The sequence below is a fragment of the Cavia porcellus genome, unplaced genomic scaffold (assembly GCF_034190915.1).
Source record: "Cavia porcellus strain 051 isolate PalLab524CR breed Dunkin Hartley unplaced genomic scaffold, mCavPor4.1 scaffold_17, whole genome shotgun sequence".
NCBI lineage: Eukaryota > Metazoa > Chordata > Mammalia > Rodentia > Caviidae > Cavia > Cavia porcellus.
In genome coordinates this window covers 33893222-33916270 of record NW_026947500.1, presented here as the reverse complement: position 1 = coordinate 33916270, position 23049 = coordinate 33893222, and the positions used below count along the sequence as shown (strand labels likewise).

The 23049-nt window shown below is 37.4% G+C and overlaps 1 protein-coding gene across 3 annotated transcripts in view; it reads right to left on the bottom strand.

Moving 5' to 3' along the window:
* Window positions 1–23049, bottom strand: part of Trim44 (tripartite motif containing 44) — a 115490-nt gene that overhangs the window by 39331 nt on the left and 53110 nt on the right. For 2 of the 3 annotated variants that reach the window (XM_063227780.1, XM_063227779.1), the window contains 2 exons: window positions 19022–19041; window positions 8931–8998 (listed from right to left, as the gene is read on the bottom strand). In XM_063227780.1, coding sequence (XP_063083850.1) covers window positions 8956–8998; window positions 19022–19041 — 63 coding nt within the window. In that variant the 3' untranslated portion in view covers window positions 8931–8955. The remainder of the gene's footprint in view (window positions 1–8930; window positions 8999–19021; window positions 19042–23049) is intronic. The other variant, XM_023562441.2, reaches the window with a different exon arrangement.

Sequence of the window (23049 nt, the reverse complement as noted above, 5' to 3'; positions counted from 1 at the left end):
GTCACTCACCTGAAATTTCTCAGAAGATTACAAATGAAGTAAAGAAGCAACTTAGTTCTTGTATTGTTTGGTTAATTTTACATGCCTATCTCTGAAGGTCTGGATGGCTATTTTAAAGATAATAAGAGGCATTATGGTAGCCATTGTTAATTTCCTATTATTTTGTTTTGAAGTCCTGTGTCATTTTCATTATTTTTCTTTGTTTGGCTTTATTCTGCTTTGCTTTGTTTGATTTCAGTATGTCGGATGGTATGGGCAGCCATTTTGAAGATAACAGGATACAGTAGGCAATGTGGATTTCCTATTATCTTTTTTTGAAGTCCTATACTGTGTCCATGGCTTTATTTTGATTAGTTTTATTTTGTATGGTTTGGTTTTATTCTCTTTAAAATTAAAAGAAGTTATCATACTGTGAAATTTACTAGTGGGCCCATATAATGATGCCAGAATACCAAAAGATCATGGAGAAATATTGCACAGAAGGCTACCTTAGTCCCGTGACCTCATAGTCCTATGTATGAACCCCAGCTTGGAGATGATGAATAAATTCTTTTTTGGATTCACAACAGAGCCAAACAGAAAGGTGATGTTATAAATAAGATAAAAAGGAAAGACACACACTCAGTGTACTCAAATACAAAAATGGAGTTGTTAGAACATCTCTGTCACTTAATTAAATTTTGTTCCCAATAGTTCCACTGTAACAGTCTGTGGTCACCCAGAACAAAGACCTTGGAGTTTCAAATCAGAAAGCGATAGTGCTAGAAAGAACATTTTGGGACACAAGAAATTCGGGACTTTAATTTTATAAACATTTAAATTCAAACTCACAAGTTCAAGGATGTGTCAATTTTTATAACTTAGTAGTTATGAAGCCACAGCTAGGCTTGCTCTTGAATACAAGCTCTTGATCTCATCATCCTCTCCTTTATTTCTCAAATATAACCACTCATTAAGTCCTCCCCATTTTCCTTATTGTTGCCTCTCCCCTATGCAGTCTTTCACACTCCCCCCATCACTATTCTTATCCAAGTCTAGAACTTCAAGATGCTTCATCTGAGTCACCACAACAGTGTTCTAATCTAGTGCACCTTCAGATTCTAATCTAGTGCACCTCATTTGCAATAGGAACTTAAAGGAAAGGTAGGAGTTACACAGGTGCAATAGAGACAGCCAAGTGTCCGTAAGAGCAGAGCACTAGAGTGAGCAGAGGTTAGCATGAATACTGGTTCTTGATGTTAAACTAGATCAGAAATGATCCTTTCATGAGTCCTATAAGGCGGTTAAGACTGCTCCTTGTTCTGTTTATAGTAACTTCCCTTTAAGGCAATATTAGCATGCTTGCTACATCTACAAAAAAATTAGTGCAGATTACTAGAGAAAAGGAACAATAAATACCTATGTACAAAATCTCAAGACATAAACCAATACATGTAATGTGCTATGCACTTAGTAGACATTCAGTAAGCAGGTTTTATTACAATTTTACTATTACTGTCCTAGCTAAAGGAATATAGTTCTTTATCTCTTCCTATTCATCATCTTGCTAATGGCCACATGTGGTGGTACAACACTTATAATTCCAGTTACTCAGAAGGCTGAGGCAGGAGGAACACAAGCTTGAGAAGAGTCTATGCGATTTAGCAAGACACTGTCTCAATGTAAAAAGAGCTCATTAGTAGAGCACTACCTTAGCATACATTAGGCCCTAGATTGAATCCCTGGCAAAGAATAGGAGAATTAAGAGGGGGGACAGGAAGAGAAAGAGGAAGAGTAAAAAAGGAGAAGGAAAAGGAGGAGAAGGAGGAAGAGGAGGAGGAAAGAGACATGAAATTCATTGCTCTAAGAAATATGCTAAAGCATACAACTTACAGCAACCAGACTATAACAAATACTGACAAAACAACCAGACCATGACAAAATACTGACAAAGAAATATTTTGAAACAATGATTACCTATACTTCTCAGAGAATAAGCAAGATGGCCTTTTAGATGAAACCTGGGAAGACAGTATTGAAACTACTAAAATCCCTGGGTATTCAGGAATAGAATACAGAAAAGTGCACGAATCCCTGAAAAAGAGTCCTTACTGGGTAAAGAACACATGAGAACACACAGTGCTTGTTACAGGAGGGATCAGGTCCTTTAAATCAAGTTGGCAAATGCATGGGGTGAGCTTTTTCTTTCCAAACAGCATGAGGATAGATACGATCTGAGTAACGACAGTATAATTCACTTACATAAGCATAATCTGGTATGTTCCTGAAACACGAGACAGAAGAATAATGAAGAGAAGACTTATCCTATCATTTAAGGTAGCCTTCCCCAAGTGAGCAGCCCTTAGGTATTTTAATATTCTTGAATCTTAGCAACAGTTCCTATGTATAAGCATATTTCACACAACCATTTGGGACCATATGGGTTAAGTAAGCTGTTCTTTAGGTCAAGGTTTGAAGATGAATGAGGCCCTAGGCTGGCCCCAGAGAAGCACTGAAGATACGGGTTTGTACAAATCCTACCAATGCTTCCTACAAAAGGATCAGCCCAAGAGTCACATCCAGGCTTTCTCTTCTGTATCTATAAGATTTTACTATTTGCAAAGTCATATATTAGCTCATTTACTCTTCCACCCCAAGTTCTATCACCTTGTTAGTTCCATTATATGTAGAACAACCGCATACTTGGAAATAAGCATGAAGTGTCTTACACAAGTGACAGATGAGTATAATCACGAGTCTGTTTTCCTATTCCCATCTTGGGTTCTTTCCACAACTTAAAAAAAGGGAGGTTTGTAGAGCTATTATTTACTTAAAAATTAAAACTGGTACATATCACGTCCTAGAGAACACAGTAGTAAAAAGGTGTTCACCTCCTGACACTTACTTAGTGAGAACCAAGAAAAACAAGAATTAAAATACATAGTACATTTTCACGTGTTGACACATACACAGAAAACTAAAGTTGGGTAAGGAACAAAGAAGTAGTATTTCTGCAAAGGTCTGGATACAGAAAGAATGAAGATTTGGGGATTAGTATTCAGGCAGAAGGGCCTGACATAGGACGCAGGATATGCAGGTCCTAATGCAGGAAGAACTCCACATTTTTTTTTTTTTTTTTTGAAAAACAGTAAGAAAGCAGTGTGCTGAAGCAAGGAATGAGGTGAACAGTCACTAGAGGATGGAAAGGTAGATGGGAAGTCTTCTCTCGTAGGACTCTACAGGGTTTCTTTTCCTCAAGTAATTTTGGATATAATTCATAATACAAGAATTATATGATTTTCTCTGTACCCTAAAATTTCACTCCAGTTTCTATGTGAAGAGGGAATGGGAAAAGTCAGGTAAAAGGTGCACACCTCTAATTCTAGTATTGTGGGAGGCTGAGACAACTCAGCAAAGCCTATCTCAAAATGAAAAATTAAAAGGGATGACGATACAGCTTAGTTGGTAAAGTGCCCCGGATTTGGTCTTCAGTTTCAAAAAACAAGTGGGGGTGGGGAGTAGGACGGAGAGTGGAGACAGGAAGCGGAAATGAGTTGAAGTACAATAGGCAGAGGGCAGACGGATTCTAGGAGGGAAACTACATAACTTGGACCACAGTGGTGGGCTTGAGAGGATACGTCTTTAGGATGTACACTCGACAGTAAATCTGACTGGATTTGCCAGTTAACTAGATCTGAAGTGCAAAGAAAATGCAAAGAAAAAGAGAAATATGATAAAGATGGCTCCCACATATCTGGCCTGAGACAGACAAGATGATGCCATTTATTAATGTGATGAAGTCAAGAATACATACAAGCATTTTGGAAACAGAGGAAAAAACAAGTGTTATACTTTGACTAGAAGCAATTATGAAAGCACACACAGGGAATGTAGATAGCAGCTTTCCTTTACTCTTAACTCTTGATACTTGTGATCCTAGCTGGGCCACTTGGAGATGTCACTTACTCTCATTTAATTTCCTCATTTATGCAGTATGGGGATAGCAAAATGCCTCTCAGGAGTGATAGAATGAGGGAATGAGACTTCTGTATATACTTTGAAAATTAGAAATGTGCTTTCTTGTTTCATTTGTTATTTCTGATAAGTACTTGTTTAAAAGACTCACACTTGAAACTTGGGTTGTAAATACAATTATATCTTCACAAAACTACAGGCTTAACTATATCATCTAATCCTATCTCATGTCTAAGTGCTAAACATGTGAGGTGTAATAGAATCCACCAAAAAACACAGACATACTTCAGCAGTTCACCACACTAATAAATGTTTGAAGATAATGAGAACTCCTATAATTGTAAAGTCCAAAGATAACTTACATTAACCTCATGTCATCTCAGTAAATTTAGTAAGAAAATATTTATCCAAGTTTTTCATTTCCTGATGTATACATTTTTTGACATGCACATACACCCACCCACATATGTTATCTTACTTGATCCTTTATATATTACAGAATGGCTACTGATGTCTCTGGATGGTTATTAAAGAAATTGAAACATCAAAGTTCTCCTGAAGGACTGGCCCTCCGTTTCTGTCCTTCAACTCAAAAAGTTGTGATCCTCTGTATAACCTATTTGGCATCAAGATCTGGTAGTATTAATGAAATTTCTAATGTACTGAAATGCTGGGTACTACCCTGATTGTTAATAGAGAAAAAATAAACTATTCCTTAGATGTAGCATTTAATAGTTTGCAAAATACATTTATGTGCATCATTTTCTTGGTTCCATGTGAAATGCATGTAATAAATACTACACATATGATGCACAATTATCATGATACAAACTGACTTAAATTAGAAGAATGTCATTGTTGTGTATTCCTTCATATTTAGTAATAGGTCTACTTTCTGGTAGACAAGGTGCTGGATGTCTGGCATCCGTTAATATCATAGCTTTTGTTACTGTTAAAAACAGAATGGAGTTATTAATATGAAAAGAGCATAAAACAGTTATGTATGATATATGTTGTTCTTTACATAGAATTATGAACATCTAAATTCAATGTTAATTTTAAAAATGTCACAGCAATCCCTTCTAGGCCTCTTTTTCCCAGGAATGTCTATTAGTTTCTGTTATGGCTTGTATCTAGATGTCCCTGCAAAGCCCCAAATGCTCATAGGTGGGGGTTTTAGCAGGTGGCTGGATCTAAGGTGTGTGAATACGGATTAAGGGTCAGATGACTGGATTACTTTGCTGATTAGCATTGTTCTGAGTGGGGGTAATGGGAAGCCTGACCCTAGGTGTAGGTAGCACCAATTAATATGCTTTTTGCCTGGACAGAAGATACAGCAACAGAAAAAAGGTAGGCTTGCTGCTTGGTGCTTCGTGCTTGCCCTGAGTTGTTCCTCCTCTGCAGTGGACTTCTGCTATGCCACCCTGTCTAGGTGCCAGCCAACTATGGACTGAAACCTCTAAAAACTGTGAGCCAAAGTATTTCCTTAACCTTTAACTTGTGGGTATTAGGTATTTTGTGTCAGCAATGAGAAAAGTTTCATAATCTATGAAACTTAAAATATGTGAGTGTTACAATACACTGTATCAATCACAGTGAAAAGAGCAGAAGTCCCAGTTATTTGAAAGCAAAGTATAATATGGAAGAGATTTCAAACTAAGGAGATATGGACTCTTACATTTCTTATACTTCCTTTCTGATGGCAAATCATTAACAATAGGTTCCACCATCTGGTGGAAAAGGACTAGAATTCCCTTTTGCATAGTACAATTGTGAGGAACACTTTCAAAAGAATATTTCTGTGAAAAAAGTAAAAACAGTCTTCGGGTCAATGTTTGGGACCAACAGGTTGAAGAAAATAAAGAGATCTCATAACTACCAGTCTGTTCAAAGTTTGTATTATACCATGGCATATATTTGTATTCAAGGCACACACAATTAAGAAACTTCTGCTAAACTTACTGGGCCATGGAAACTTTAGAGGAGCAAGGTGAAAACTTAAATTGTGTTCAGTGTAAGATACTTGAGGAGCCCTCGGAAATCAGGAAGCACTGGGAAATGTCCAATTATAGATACAAGTAGGCTGCAAATTCTTTATGTTTGCAGAGTTGAGTACACATAGAACAAACATATGCCTAGGACCACAGTGGTGGGCTTATGCATATGCCTAGGAACTGTAGACAATATCACACACTATACAGTCAGGAGACAGTTGCATTGGGTTTTGCTATTACATTCCAACATCTAACAGTGGCTGACATATATTGGGCATTTGATAAAATTTGTTAAATACATGGCTAAAAAAGAAAATGACAGAGGCTTATGGAGATTTCAGAATTAGTAGTCACAGTTCTTCTGGCTTCAATTATTCTAATTTCTGAATCTAAACTTCTATACAGTGCTTAATTTATTTTCTTAAAACAAAAGACTGGCAATTATTTTAGCAGCCTTTTGCATCATGGCCCTGATCTAATCTAATAAGAAAAAGGTTACACTGCTGTTTGTAGATGAACAGTATATTAATGAGATCTCCTTGAAATAATCCCATCCCTATTATGAAGGCAAAATTATATTTTCTAGCATAATTACTTGTATCAGTTGCACTCAAAAATTTTGATACTGTTTCACTTGCACATCAACTTACTAGTTTGTCAAAACTCTGGAAAATGATAGGTAAGCTCAGATTTTAAGTAATGATTATAAATTTGCATTACCTTCTTCTTCTACCTTTTTCCTATTTTCCTACTAGCCAGAGGAACTGAGCAGGTTTTCTTTTATAAATCAATTTTAAAAGAACTAATGGGTCTCCTAAAAATGTGTTTTTAAATTATACACTATTTACATTCTTAAAACTTACTTGAGATTCTAAAATGTAAGCTCTTTGAAAGCAGGGAACTTCAAAGTTCTGTTTATAACTGTCTCCCTAGCACCAGAGATAATGCTGTAGAACAAGGTAGGTTTTTCATAAATACTGCTGAATGTATGCTGTTTTTCTCTTCCCTATAAGATTCACTGTCTCATAATAACTCTTCGTATTCATCCACTTACCACAAATGAATATAGCAAAGTCCTGCCATGTGCAATGATGTGCAATGATGTCTTTTCTATAAAAAACACATACTACAGAAGTTTGGTAGAAACAGATCATTAGAAGTTTGGGCAGTCTCTTTGAACCTCACCTCCTCTTCCAAGTCTTAAGCTTGAGTCAAGAAATAAACTAGGGACAAAAATCAAGACCTGAACTTACTCACCTGATCATGGTTTGGCATCTAGGGCTAATCATTAGCTATAGGACTGAGATTTCCAAAGGACAACCGAACATTACCCAGTTGTAACCTTTCACCAATTTTTATTTTGAAGTTTATGTTATTTTACTTGAAGAAATGTTTTCCTTTTGATTTACAGTAAATCGTTTATATGTACTTCAGTCTTTTTGACATTGGGTACATGATTTCCCCACTGAGTTGTATGGGTTCTATTTTATAAATAAACTCAACAGGATAACAAGGTTCAGCACACTGACTTGCTATGCTAGCTCTGTGACCTTGCTCACAGTACTGAACATCTCTGGTTCTGTGAATTAACAAGTGTCAACTAAGAGGGCTGTAAGGATTACATGAGATACCTAATCTTTCATGTGAGTACTTGGCTACTTTCATTAACACAGTTTCAGAAGCACTGATAGACTAACTGGCATGATGATCAAGTACCTATACAATTTGATCACCTTTCTACAAGTCTTCCTTTTACCTTGTAAGTTGTTGTTCTCCCACTTCATCCACAGAAGTAGAAACTCACAAGTATGCTTCATAGGCCCTATTTTATCCCCAAGCATGAATTTTTCCTGTGGAGTTTAGATAGCATTTCTAGATTACTTCTGGCTGGGTAGTATCATTTAGGGGAATCACTTATTTGGGCCTCCTGCATTTCTTTTCATGGCCTATGACAAATTCTTTTTTCTTCTTGTGCTTCTTTACAGAGACTTGGTTGGCTGATGGGAACTCAACCCTTTATTTTAGTTTATCAAAAATTTGTAACCAAAAGGGATGAGGGCGGAATGCACTAGCATGCTGGGCTGGAGCATCTATGCCTGGCCTTTTCATCTGTACAGTTTGCCAGTAATTACTAAGTTTCCCTCCTGCAACAATTATCCCCCTACTCCCACCTCACCCCCCAGTTAATTATCAGTTCTAGAATTAAACTGCTTACTTTTCCTGCTGTTGCCATGGCAATGGTTGGCCTGTATCTGCCACTGGGTGAACGGTGGCTCCTCAGAAGAGCCAACAGCAGTTGCTGGCTTCACAAAAGCCAGGGAGTAAATTAATGTTTACCTGTCTGAGGAGAGAAGTTCCTGCTCATTCTACCTTAAGCACTTTCCTGGCAAATTCTATGTCAACTTTCTTCTCAAACTTCTTAATATTCAACAAAGAAAATCTGAAAGAAAAACTTTTTTCTGATAATCATCCCTTTAGGCTTGTCATAATTCTACCCATCTTTTTTACTTACTCCCAATACAAATCCACCTCCTGATAAAAACTGAATAGTGTAATGGGTGAAAGCACAGAACTGTAAGCCCTACAGATATGGGTCCTGATCCTACTTGTATCACTTCCTAGCTATAAGACAAGGCTTAATCATTTAACCTTTTATAATTATCAATTTCCCCACATACAAAAAGGGGGGATTAAAGACCTGAGGATTTAGCTCAGTGGCACAAGCACCTGCTTGGCAAAGTGCAAGATCCTGAGTTTGATCCTCGGTACCAACAAAACAAAACACAACAACAACAACAACACACAAAGGGCATTAGAATAACTACCCACATAGTTTTAAAGCTTTGAGATACCAGATACAGATCTAACTCCCATCATGTTCAGTGTATCTGGTCTCACTACTGTTGCCGGTTAACTGTCAATCCTCAATAATCATGAAAGTTTTAGAACAAAGTTGATATTTCAGTGAATTTTAATACTTACCTGAATGATACTATCTCATGTAAGATTAAAGTGGCACGCTGTCCCACAGCATCCAGGCCAACATGCATCTAGCAGCCAGACAAGCAAAAAAATGTATCTGAATTCATTGCAGTTTTGTCAGCTCCTCCCTCCTTGCACTGTCTTTCTCATGCTCAACCTTTCTTTAAATAGAATTGATGGAACCTGAGTATAAGGGAAAATGTACTCAACAAGAAAACAAAATGCTTTTTGATTCACAGCCACATTGCAACCTACTGAGAACAACTGGTGGTGGTGCTAGGGAGCAGGGGGAGAGGCATTTACATTAAGATAGTTGTTTTTATTCCCTGATATTCCTGTAGGTAGGTGAGAAATATTTCCTCCATGAACTTGAAACCACTCATGTTTAGGCAACAGACTCAAACAAGTACATTCTGGCCCATGGCAAAAATCTTAGCTTTTAGTTTCATTTCAGGCTTTGTCTACCTTTCTTCAAGTTCTGACACCACATCCTTATTGTTCTAATTTTTAAGGAAACTTGCACTTAATGACTCAAAATCTCATACTATCTTGCAAAAGAAAAGAAAAAACCCACCAGCATGTGCTCTCAGCATTGGTTACAGATGCCTGCCATAGGTTTTTGGATAAAAAGGTGAGTGTAATTCAGTTACACACAGTTTACAAAAGAAAAAAGGAAGAACCCTTGGAAGCTGTTGGGAAAATGAAATTATTGACCTCTTGCCTGCCTCTAACTGAGAAAAAGCCGAAATATGCTTAAGACAAGCAAGTTTCTCCTAAAGTGAAAAAGACACCATGAACAACGATTTTGCTGTAGCTGCCCATAGGTGAAGGGGAATAACCAAGGACATTAAATTTAGTTATTCTTAAAACACATATCTATGACTATCTAAAATCCATTCTGCTTAATGTCAGAAAATGCCTATGAAGATAAACTTGGAAAAAGAAAACTAGACCACAGCCACACACTAGCATCAGGGGCCAACATGTCATCCTTTGATATCAAGCTAGCTTGTAAAACACATGTATCTACCCATCTGGAAATTATTGGCGCTTTAATACTGTTTTTTTCCATTAACTTAAAAGGAATTAGATAACTACTTCCCAAACTTGATTTTAAATTACAGAGTAGAGCTGCAGCACGCAAAGTGACATCACAACTCTTTCTACCAGGCTTTTCCTTAGCACAATGAAACAAGAAAACAGATGTACAGTAAAAGATGAGGTGCTCCTGGACACATTTCCACCTGCAGGCAGATGTAAGTCAGGTACACCTCAGCTGCATTTTCCAGCGGTGAATGGATTCTCTAGTAAATAACCAACATACACAAAATAAAGCTGTGACGTACAATCTTCTGAAAATCAATTATTTTAGCAAGGAGGCTTGACTTTGGTACAGACAAGCAGCACAGTGCACAGCTTGGCTTCATATTTGATCTGATTAAACTAGAGGATGAACAATCAAACCTCAGCTAAGATTCAGAAACAGAGAATTGTCAAAGATAAAAAGACACTCTCTATGCTGAAGCACACCTAGGTACTACAACCCCAGTATGCATAATAAGCAGCTCCTGATGTTTCTACTCCATGTCACAAATATTGGAACAAATTTCTCTGGCTTCCAGCCAACCCTCCTGAAATGAATAAAACAATCATATCATGAATCTGCAAGAAAAAGACAAAAGAGTCCTAAGTGTATTACTGAGTATTCTTATTTCTACAATCTTTAGTGAGAAAAAGAAATGCTGTATCTAAGAACATATGGTCATTCATGGAGAGGGTGCCTAGCATATGGCCCCAAAATAATTTTTATAGAAACAAAATGGAGATTTAAAAAAATTACCAAATTACCTAATCTATAAGTGGATTTTTTAAAAATTTTATTAAGAAAGACTAAACAAAACAGAAAATAGGTAGAAATAATACATATGTTCATAGAAAAAAATAAACAGTAAGAAATCACTAGTTGATGTTTACATATTGTCATTTTACAAATAGTTGTTCAAGATACAAAAATGGAACTTGTAAAAGTGGGAATTCAAACAGCAAGACTGCAAACAGTTCTGTTCAACTGTCCAACAAAAACTTAGTAACATGGTTGTCAATCCTATACACTTAAACATACATGCAGTTATCCATATCTTCATTTACGTTTAGATTAAACAAACTAAAGCTGGTTAAAATCATTCTGAACAAAGAATAATAGTATTACTGGATTTCACATCATGACACTCTGTGATCAGCACTGGGTACTGTAGTGTTTTTTTTTTAATTTAATTTAAAGGAAGACTAAACAAAACAAAAAATAGGGTAGAAATAATACATAATTTCAAAGAAAAAATAAACAGTAAGAAATCACTAGTTGATGATTATAGATTGTTTTCTTACAAATAGTTATTAGAGATACTAAAGTGGAGCATATAAAGTGGGGATTCAAACAGTGAGACTGCAAACAGTTCTGTTCAACTATCCAACAAAAACTTAGAAATATGGTTATCAATCCTATATACTTAAATATACATGCAATTATCCATATCTTCAATTATGCTGAGATTGAATAAACCCAAGCAGGGTAATATCACTCTGAACAAAGAATAATACTATTGCTAGGTTTCACATTATGACACTCCAGGATCAGCACTGGGTATTTTAGTGTCTCTTTTTCTTCAAAGTATCTGTTCATTTCATCATGTGTCATATGATCAGTTCTCATAAACTGTTTATAGATTCTACACATGCATGAGTCTTAATGTGTATTTCTATCCTTTCTATATTACAGGGAGAAACAAAACAAAGCAAGGTAAAACGAAACACATTCCTATAAACATATGAAACAAAAAAAAAACCATATAAGACCATTGTACAAAGAGTTCTACCATGGTTCCTGTGTTGTCTGTTATCTCCAATAGAATTGGCTATATCATCAGACATAGTATAATTGAATATATCAGTACATAACAGTATTAATAAAAACATAACTTTGCATATAGGATAGAACTTCAAAAATCGGCAGTTATCAAACCAGAATGCGTATCATAGAGTCTTGTCATCTTCAGTGTAGTTGCCTATAGTCTCAGACTTGATACTATCAATCATATCAGTTTTGAATAAAATCTTCTCTGCCTCATTTCTGTTATGCTCTTTTTTTGCCATCAGTTGTCTGCTTATCTTCTTCATTCTGTTTTTTGCTCCATTCATTGAGGCCTCTCTACCACTGTTCCTAGAATCCTAGTACTTTTCTCTCTCTCTCCAATGCCTTGCAGTATTCTCTGTAGAGTTGGATTGGTGGTTGCAAATTTTCCAAGTTCCTCTTTGTCTTGGAAGCATCCATTAATTTTTCTCCATTAATTTCTAGAGACAGTTTAGCAGGATATATCAATCTGGGATGGAGGTTATTTTCTTTCAGGGCTTGGAATATTTTGCTCCAGGCTCTTCTTGACTTGATGGTTTGTGTCGAGAAGTCTGCCATTATTCTGATAGGCTTTCCTCTATAGGTTATCTGTTTCTTATCTCTAACAGCTTTTAATATTCTGTTCTTATACTGCATTTCTGGGATCTTATTATATGCTTGGGTGTAGCTCTGTTTTGGTTGTAGGTGGAAAGTTCTGTATGCCTCATATATCAGAATATCATTTCCTTTTCCTATGTTGGGAAGTTTTCCTTAATTATTTCTGTGAATAACCTTTGTAGTTCTTTTGTTTGTACCCTAGTTTCTTCATTTACATTCTTTATTCTCAAGTTATAGAGCCTTTTGTCATCTTCTAGCCTTTGTATTGGTACTGGTTGTTTCCTTGTTATTATTAAAAAGTCTTCCCTTTCATGCTCCCATACTGCAAAATTGTCCTCCAGTTTGGATAATCTATCCTTAGTTTCTTTCAAGCTGATTTGCCATCTTTCCATAGAATTTTTAATTTCCTGGTGATCTCTTTGAATCTGCTTCCTGTATTCTATATTTTTTTTATATTCTTCACCAAATGGCTCTCTCCTTTGTTTGAATTCCTCCCTTCTTCCATCTGTGTCTGCTTGAGGAGTGCTTAGTGTCTCTTTTATTAATCTTCTTATATCTTGCTTTACTTGGCTAAATATTTCACTTTTGAACTCATCTATGAGGTCCCAAATATATCTCTTTATGTCCACTGGTGCTGTGTCTGATACTGCATGTTTGCTGTTCTCATTCTCCTTTGTATTTACCTGTCCTGGGTGAATGTTCTCAGGGTTGGGAGCTGGGCACTTTTTGTTGTTGCTTTGTCTTCCCATCTTTTTTGCTCTTCCAGGAGGTCCCAGTTTCTTTCTTTGTTGGTTACAATTCTTCTGCAGTACGCTGGCTAGATGACCCTTCCCACTGCAATGTGCTAGTGAGTTGCAGACAGGGACAGCGCATGCTGGCCCCTCCCCTCCGGATCAGTCAAGCTGCTGTGGCCTGCACTACTATTTTACTTTGTGCCGCCTCCCCTCCGTACCAGCCAAATCTCCGAGGCCCCACTGGGCCAGTGTGGTTACTGTGCGCACTGCTGTAGGGACTTGACCTCGGATAACCTATTGGGTCTCAGCCGGGTCATGTGACCCAGGTCTAGCTCACTCTACCAATCTCGTTTGGGAAGAGAACAACTGACTAAAGTCACTGCTGCCTTTTGTACTTTGCCAGTCCTGCCTGGTCCCAGAATGTCATCCGCCCGGAGCGCCCCTCTTTATGGAATGGCTCCATTGCCATCACTCACCACAGGTCGATGTAGGCATCCTGCCAACTTAGCCCTCTTAGTTCTGCTTGCTGACCCGAACTCAATGTAACTGCACCTCCAGTGAGTCGAAGTGGTAGGACCTTGGACGGCTCGGCAAGTCACGGCGGGACCCCGGCCAGTCGCAGCAGGACCTTGGTCAGTCACGGTGGGACCTCGGATGGTCGGCAAGTCACCTTAACTTCTTCTTGGGACAAGAGAATTCATCTTCCTCTGTTTGAGGTTCCCTACTCTGTATTATGTTGAATTCTAAGTTCTACAGGAAGCTTCTACAGCCAGTTGTTATCTATCTGCCATCTTTGCTCCTCCTCCAAGTGAATTCTTCTATGCTGATTCTGATAGATGTGTTTCTCATCACAATTTTATCTCCAAAATAAGCCAGATGGGGATGAGGAGAGATGAGGTTTGAATTTACAGGGAAATTAACAACAGAGTACAAGGTTAAATGACTTGCCCAAGGTCACACAGTCACAGGCAGAATCAAGTATAGAAGTAAGGAATGTGACTCCTCTAGTTCCTACTCTTTCACCATACACTTTCTGTTTGATCACAAAATCAGCATGGGTCATGTTAATACTGATCTCAGCAGGAGCTTTTTTTGCCTAAATAAAATCCAGCTTTGAAGATGAAAAATTCTAGAGACTCCAAATATGGCTGTTACTAATCGTAAACCCATTTTTCCATTATCTTAAAAAAAATACAGAAAACCTCAAAAGGAAGTTAAAATTTAGTCCTGACTCACTCTTTCTCCTCTAAGCACAAGAGTTTAAGCATCTTTCCTTCTCTGATGTCCTCCCACTACACAATTACTCTCACACTAGAATATCATACTGCCATCCCCTCTCCTTGAATATATATTACTTCTTAGCAGGTTCTGGCAAGAGTAGAGAAGAAGCCAATCTGTGAAGGAGCGAACACAAGATCTTCCATAATAGCAAAGAGAAGACAGAAAATTGCTGCCAAAAGTGTAAATTGCTTCTTTGCTTGAAAAAAAAATCATTCTGAGCTTCAAAGACACCTTCTTACAAGATGAGTCTACAGCTGCTAATATCCATGTTTTACATATTAAGACTTTTGCTCCTTCACGTCCTCTGAGAATTCTTGCCAGATATATGACTATGTGTCATGGATCTGAGGAGTAAGTTACCACAAGCTGAGCAATGGGCAGCTATTAGGAGGGGGTCAAAGAAGCCTTACCTGGCCACTCCGCAGACAGCACTCCTTTTGTTGCTAATATTCTGAGGACACTATGTGAAGATGAGGCAAAGAAATATCCCTATATGACAGAAAATAAGCCGAAGAGCCTCTCTTGAGAAGCTGCTTGCAGAAAACCAAAGTCGGCAATTCAATGTCAGAGCAAGTACGAACTCCCAAGACAGAGGAACCAGCCCAAAGAGATCCGCTGAGAACTGTGTGCGAAGCCACTGGACTTTCATACAGGCCCCCCAGAGTGAAGTGGGCTGGCCTCTTGCAGACAGTCCAAGATTATTTTTGAGTGCATGGAGCCCTGAAGAGAATCAAGTCCTAACTCTGTCATTTGTTAGCCTTGTGGTCCAGGGCAAATTATTCTCTTAAAGCACTTCTTTATTTGACAAGTGGAATAACAGAGCATAATTTTTATATAAGGTTCAAATTTTACTTCATATGAAGCATTTTGGATGAAATGAACTTTCAATAAATAGTAGCTTTGATCAGTATTATTTTAATTAGCAGGATAACTGTACACTAAAACTCAGGGCAAGAAACAGACATGACAAAAAGCACAGCATCCAGCCTCCTTATGTCCAACAGTTTGGGAAGTTAAAACAGAAAAGAGAAGAGAAGCAAAGAGACTCTAGCTGGTACAAAAGAATGAAGATCTATTATAGGCATGTATGTTCCTACATGACAGGAATTTTCCTTGTAATTTTCACTGTGGAAACTGGCTTGAATCTGTCTTCCTTGACTTATACATATACAGTGGGAAAGAGGCTATTCAGGAAGAATGCTAACAAACACGACACAGCGTAAGAGTTCGAGCAGAACTAAAACTTAGGGTCGCCAAGCAAATTTCTCATCTATAGTTTGTGCAGAGAGATATACATTTTCTTTCTGCCTCCCTAACATATCAAATCCTCATCTAATCTGTCAACAATGCAGAAGTCTTTGGGACATTATTCTGTTTGGCTTGTTGAAATAGTAAAGTGTATATCGTAAGTGACAAATTTCAGATCAAAGACAATCTGCCCTGAAGTGTTAATTGGAGTAAATTAAGCCAAATGGCAGTCTAATACAAATAACTGAATGGAATCAACAAGCATTAATTTAAAAGCTAAAAAATGTAACTCCTCTTCCTTCTTTATGCCAAACCGGAACATGCTCTTCAAGTGCTCACTGTACCAAAAATGGTTTTGTCAAGTTCTAGTCCAAGAGAACCCTGCTGACATCCATGGCAGCCTGGCTCATTTATAACATTTTATAATTTATAAATGTTATAAATGGGTTGACATCTTGGTTGCTAGTACGGAAACTCTATGCCTTGTCAAAATGACATGAACGTACCTGCAATTAAACCCTAAAGCCAAAATCTTATACTCAATTAGTATCTTGAAGGGAGTGTTAATCTTTTCATAAGGTGTCTGTATCCTTCTAATCAACATGACTCTGGCATGTGGCCATAAAGATAAAATGTGTGCCTCAGCCTCATCAGGCTCTCCCAAGACAGAAACGCCATTGGCATTCTATGGAGCTGATGTTCTACCTCTGCTAAAGCATTTTCTCTATGTGATCTTGCAGAAACTCTTTCTGGGAAAGGTCTAGAAATGTGTCTAATCTGCATTATAAGAACCTAGAGTTAGTCTTGAGAATAAAAGAGATGAAGTGCCAATAAGAATTTGGTGTCTAAATCAAACTTCTGTGCAAATGGTGAAAATCTGGTCAGTAACTGAAGCATATATTAGTTTAGGTCCCTATCACTGCTAGTCAAGTAATATGGTTTGGATGTGATCTGAGCCCCACAGATTCATGTGCTGCACGCATGGCCCCCAGTATGGAGATGTTAAAAGGTGGCAAAACATTTAAGGCATAGGGGCTGCTGAAGCTGATTAGGGTCAAGGGAGCACCACCTTAGGAAGGGATTAAGCAGGTCTTCTGAGGCTGGATTAGTTCCCAGAAAAAGGGTTGTTATAAAGGAGGTGTCACCCTTCTTCAATCTTCCCTTTGCAAAGTTTTTCACCATTATGATGCCATCCACTGTGAGGCCTTCACCAGAACCAACTCAGGCACTGGTGCCATGACCCTGGATCTCCTGAAGTGTGAACTAAAGACATCTCTTTTCTTTATGAATACCCAGTTTCAAGTACTTTGTTATAGAACACAAAACATATTAAGACCTCTAGTACAACTCTGGTCCTTTACTCACTTCCAATTTATTTTCCATTTCAAAGGCATGAAAACTTCTGAAACACAAACTTGCTTATGTTAATTCCTGTTTAAAATTCTTTGAAAGCTTCCTGCTGACTTCATAATAGAGCTAAAATGTCTTTGGTTTATATGGTACTAAAGGAACTGAACTCGACTTTCCTTCTTCCATGTTCTCTATGAAAACCATTTACACTGTTTTCTTCTGTCTACAAAAACTGACCCTGTTCTTCCTCTGCCTGCCTTCTCATCATCCAGACCTCTGCTTTATGTATAACTTTCTGTGGTGAGCTTCCCCTCACTGCCCAGACAGTTCCTGGAGCCCTTCCGCATGCAGCCTGGACATGGCTTATCACAGCACCAGCCACAGTGAGCGCTTGTTAGATGTCGATGCCTGTCTCTAGTCTGCCCTACTCACCATATGTACCCAGTATGAAAGCCCAGTGCCTCATACACAAAGGGTCACAAACATATTTTAAATTGGTAAGTGAAGAAAGAGTAAAGAAAGATAGAGATAAAGGGAGGGACAGAGGAAAAGGGTAAGGAAATCACGACACAGAAGGAATCTGTTCCCAAGAATGGCTAGCAGATGGAGTTTAAAGCAGGGCAGAAAAGTTGCTGGACAGTTCCTCAGCATTCCAGAGTAGAGGTGGAGAGCCAGTTTCCAAGGGAAGGAAGCACTGGCACATGGAGATATGGGATAATGTTTGATACTTCATAACTATAAACGGAGCTGAGAATGTGAGCAGAGAAAACAAAAAAGAAGCTATTTTTTTGTTTGAGATACAAATCAAAGAACTGCCAGTACGATAACCTTGGCCAATTATTTAGCTTTTTTGGGGAGGGGGGGTAACTAGGGATCGAACTTACAACCTTGCTCTTGCCAGGCAGACACTTATGTCACTGAGCTAAATCTCCAACCCCGCTTATCTACCTTCTTTTAATGAGGCACTTGAACTAGATTAGTGATGTTCAAACTGAATTCTGAGAAACTTTGTTCTCTGCAGAAGCCCCTCAGGATATACCACCAGAGAGAAAGACGGTTTACCAATAGATGTGGCCCTACTTTTAAGTAGAGAAAAGAGGTTTTTTACACACTGAGATTCTACTTAAAGTTTGTTTGGGGAAAAAAAAACCAAATTATTTCTGCTAGAAATAAAATGATTTGCAGTGGTCTGACTGACCTTTCTAATCCCTCCCAGTCTATCAGTTTTTGAGCCTGGGTGACTGGGGGAGGGGGAGGAGATATGATCTCTGTCTAGACGTTACATTTCACTTGGTACAAATTCCTAGTTGTGATGACACAACTGTAGCATTTCTTACTGTCTGTTCACAATGCTTGAGCAAAATACAGGAAAGGTAAGTAAACCAAAGCCCAGGTTCACCACAAGGCTGAGACAATAATGAAATGCACTTTTAAAAATGTCATGTAACTGTAGATGCAGAAAAGCATAAAGGCATTTTTTTCCCTGAACAAAATTTTGTATACCTTTGACTTGCACTCATTGTATTAGTATCTTAGGGCCAGACACAAAAGTGCTACAAATCAGGAATAAAGAATATTAGACCCAGAGCTCATTTAAAAAAATCAAATTCAAATTCAAAAAGAACAATGTGAAAGTTTATTTAGTAGGCCCACCTGATAGCATAACTATAGTTCAAATGTAGTGGTGCCTTTTTCTTAACAAAGTATTCTGAATGTGCTAAAGAATAAAGCAAAGTCACTATCATTACAACTTTCAAGTCTACCTTTATCTGAAGGTTACAGATAGGAAACGGCACAGGTAGTAAAGGAGATGAGAGTCTTAAAAAATAAGATTTTCAAAGCCTTAGCTGAAGACGGAGATTTCTTTTCTATGCTATTTCCTCGGTTGTCCACATTTTGTGGGATATTAAAAGGCCGCAAATGTCATTCTACTTCAATTCTGAGAACAGACAAGCAGAATAAAGTGATCTTACCTGGGTTCTTCCTCATCGCCCTGAAAGACAACAGAAAAAAAACAGGATTAGAAGTCATTATTGTGAAAAACGACTTAGATTTCTTTCTTCTTCTCTTCTAATATGACGGCAAAGACTATATATTTAAAAAAAGAAGAAAAGAAAAAGACAAACCAGTGGCTTGTATATCTAAAGACTAAGACAAGGTCTAATATAAACCCTATGTTCAATGTGCTCAGCAGAGATGAACTGATAATTTATCGTTGCAAACAGAGAAGTGAATGTTCAGACCTAGGAGGCCTAAATAATAGCTTTGCTTTTTTATTTCTTTGGCTGGCAGTATTCGGTTCTGGACAAACTGAGAGCCCCAAAATAGCAGCAGGTCTTAGGTAAAAGCTGACCAGCTCCAAAAGTATCAAGCTGTTTCTTTTACAGACTCTTTTCTGCCATGGTCTACCATTTTTATCTCTAAGCATGAACACAGCAACTCTAATATATAGCATACTAAAGTGGAAGGGGTACCAAGTTAGGATGCCAGTCTAAGCTCTGATGCTTTTTAAGTATGTGCTCCTGGGCAAGCTGATTAATTAATCTAAACCTAGGCTTTCTTCTATCTAAGAAGGTATTTCCAGCATTAATGACCTACATCATTCTTCAGCCAAACATGACTTTTTCTTGCCCACTCTGCAAAAATAATGTGTGAATATGATTTTTCTAGACATTGCATCCTTTTAACCTAACTTTATCAATATTGATCACAGCAGATTCCTCTGATCCTTTCTGTGATCAAACAATACCTTTCAAATGACTGTTAAGCCTTTTCCGTAGCTCAGTTATCCTTTGGTGACACAGTATCTTTCACATTCTTACTTATTCAGTGATGGTTTCAACAGAGAATGTATCTCTGGTTTCACTCCCCAGAGAAGGAATAAATGAGTGAATAATTCCAGCTAGTATAAAGAACAATGAAGCAGAAACCAGACATTCTGGGTTCAAATGCTAACTCTCTCATTTTCAAGACCTGTATCCTAGGTAAGTGATTTCTCCTTTCTTAAATTTCTTAATTTGTAAAAGAGGACTGTATCTCTCTCTTTAACCATAGGATAGATAAGAGTGAATAACTCTTAAAATCATCATGCCCACTGCCTGAGATAGAATATACTCTATAAAGGATATTTATCAATTTCAGAAGTAATTCAGTATGGTTCATTAAGAAGCTACTATGTATAGGTGCTATATATAGGACCTATATAGGTAGTATATATAGGTCCTATATATAGGTGCTAAAGATAAAACAACCCATAATGATCTAACCACCTAGATGCTCCCAATCAGGAGCATAGGAAACAGGCAAAAAGAAACTTAACTATGGTTAAATATGTTAAGGGATCTAACAAAGACATAAACAGAACAATTTGTGAGTCAAAAGGGAAGTGATGAATACTGCTTCTCCTTGAGAACTTGGGAAGGGCTTCACACAGAAGGGGGCATTTACATTGCCCCTTAAAGAATAAGAATTTTCACAGGCTGACAATAGGAAAAAATGGGAAAAGCACTGAAAAGCAAGAGCAAAGGTAAATTTTTAAATATTTACTGCTGAAGGTACTCTGAGTTCTGTGGAACTAGAGAATGAGGACATGCATGTGTCTGGGGCAAGGTGTGTGGGAGCAGGTTGAGGGTAGTGGAAAGCTGAGAGTACAGTAGAGATACATAGAAACTGCCAGGGTGTAAGCCTGTGAAGGACAGCTGTAGCCAACGAGGTGATTTAAACCAGAATACCTACTAGAGGATGAACAGGAAGAGTACTTTAACAGACCATTAAGGACCTGGACAATGGTAAGAGCGCTAATCATCCTGTTCCAATGAGAGCAAAATGGGACAAGTGGTGAAAGGATACAGACACAGTGGGAGCTTTCTCTGCATTTTGATCAACTGACATGTCTCATGAGAACTACAATACAGCAAGAGAAAAAGTCATATAATTTAAATTTCATATGAGTTACAAAACTATCTGAAGTGCAATTAAAGCTCAACACAATTTTTCAATTATCTTTAGATGTTTAACCATACCTGTCTAGAAGTACCTAAACTTTTCCCTATGATTTACAGCAAGTCCCCCCCCAATCACACATTTTAGTGCAATGAGATTTCTGAATTATAAAAACATTACCTCAAATTAATTCCAACACTAAAGCTTTTGGCAATTTACTTAGCTTTTCCGACATTCGCTTTTACATCTGCATATGGAGATCCTAATTCTTATCTTGAAGGGTCACTACATGGATTGAAATAAATGAATAAATCTATATAAAACTCTAAGCAAGTATCTGGTACATTATGGGTGTTCAACAAATGGTCCTCCTTATCTTATTTGCTATGAATTACAATTAATAACCTTTCTTGGAGAGAAATACGGAAGAAGGGAATACAAAGCATGAGGTTTTGCCATGAATTCACCTATTTCTGCTGCTTATAAACGTGGTTTTTTTCCCTCAAAAATAGCAGTTGCTATCACAAAACATGGGGAAGGCCAGGATGAGAGTTTCACCATGGAAGGTATGAATGATGAAAATAAATACACATGCATGAATTTTAGGGTCACTTTGAATAGGTCAGCAGACATTGAGATGACTAATCCGCCACTATAAGATGTGTACATGCTCTTCTTGCAGCCTAAAATGTACACATTTATCCCAAAGCCTAGCTAATTTCTATCTATCCCTTAAGATCAAGTCTTATTCAGATACCTCCTCACTAAGAGTGTGAGTGGGATAATCCTCCTCTGAACTCCGCATCTGAAGAGCTCATCCTTCTAGACTAGCACTTAAGAGAAGAGAGGAAAACTAATGACACCACCATAAAGATTCTCCATCTCTGAATTTCAACTCTTTGAGAATGAAAACCATATTTTGTTCATCTCTGCATTCATTGTACCAAAGGCAGCATAAGGCAAACAGTAAATAGGAAAAGAGGGTAGGCAAGATAGAGTAAGACTTAAAACTAATTTCACTTCCCAAGATAATGCTGATTTCAAGAATGTTATAAGTGAGAGTGAATTAAACACTAACTTCCATTTAGACAACTTGTTAGATTGGACAGTGCTCCCAAATCCCTGCTTAAAACATCCTGAATGTTTTCTTTGTTGGCACGCTACAATTTAGGGCAATGTCTCATTTCTACTTCCACCAGTGGAAATGTTCACTAAGAGCCAAACAACTTTAATCTCAAGCCTGTTTATTCAGCTGAATTTGAAATTATAATGTTACATTTAACTAAGTACCAAAAAAATGAGTGCAAGAGACAATTGTTGCTTTCATGAGAATCTGAATGCTTCCATACCGTTCAGTAAAATAAGTTACTTAAAAGTTGGTGACAATTTTAACTACAGATGAAGTACGAATATACCAGAAACAAGCATTCAGCTTGTTTTAGATGGTATCTTCTTCACAATAAAGAGAGTGAAACTGGGTATTTTAAATGGTAAAGTATAGATGTGCTGGATCTTTATACCAGACATATAAGTAAGCCACATTTTCAAAAGAATTCCTTGATTCAGGACCACAAAAATAGTGTACAGACATATATTTCAAGTTTAAAACAAATGCACAAGCTAAGCATGTATCATTTTTAGTGATTTCCTCATCTAAAATAACTTTTTCTATTATCTTACTGCAATCAGAAACTCCTTTGAAAGATGACAAAAGATAGAAATGCCCACAATATAAATAAAAATAAACGCCACTTTTTAGAACTGAAAAACATTTGAAAAACTTTTAATACTTGAATTTGATGAAGTTTTATAAAAAATGATATAAATAAATTTGGCAGAAAAGAATGAGAAAGTCACATGAGAAAAGCATAAATCTAATACAAAAACTTGGTAATGACATTCCAGAAATACAAAATTGCAGACTAATACCCTTCATGAACAAAGACATAAAAATCTTAATAAGATACTATCAAACGTGAACCCAGAAGTTATCTCAAGAATGCAACATTGGATTATTATAAAATTATCTAGTGTAATTAATTATTACAATCAAACAATG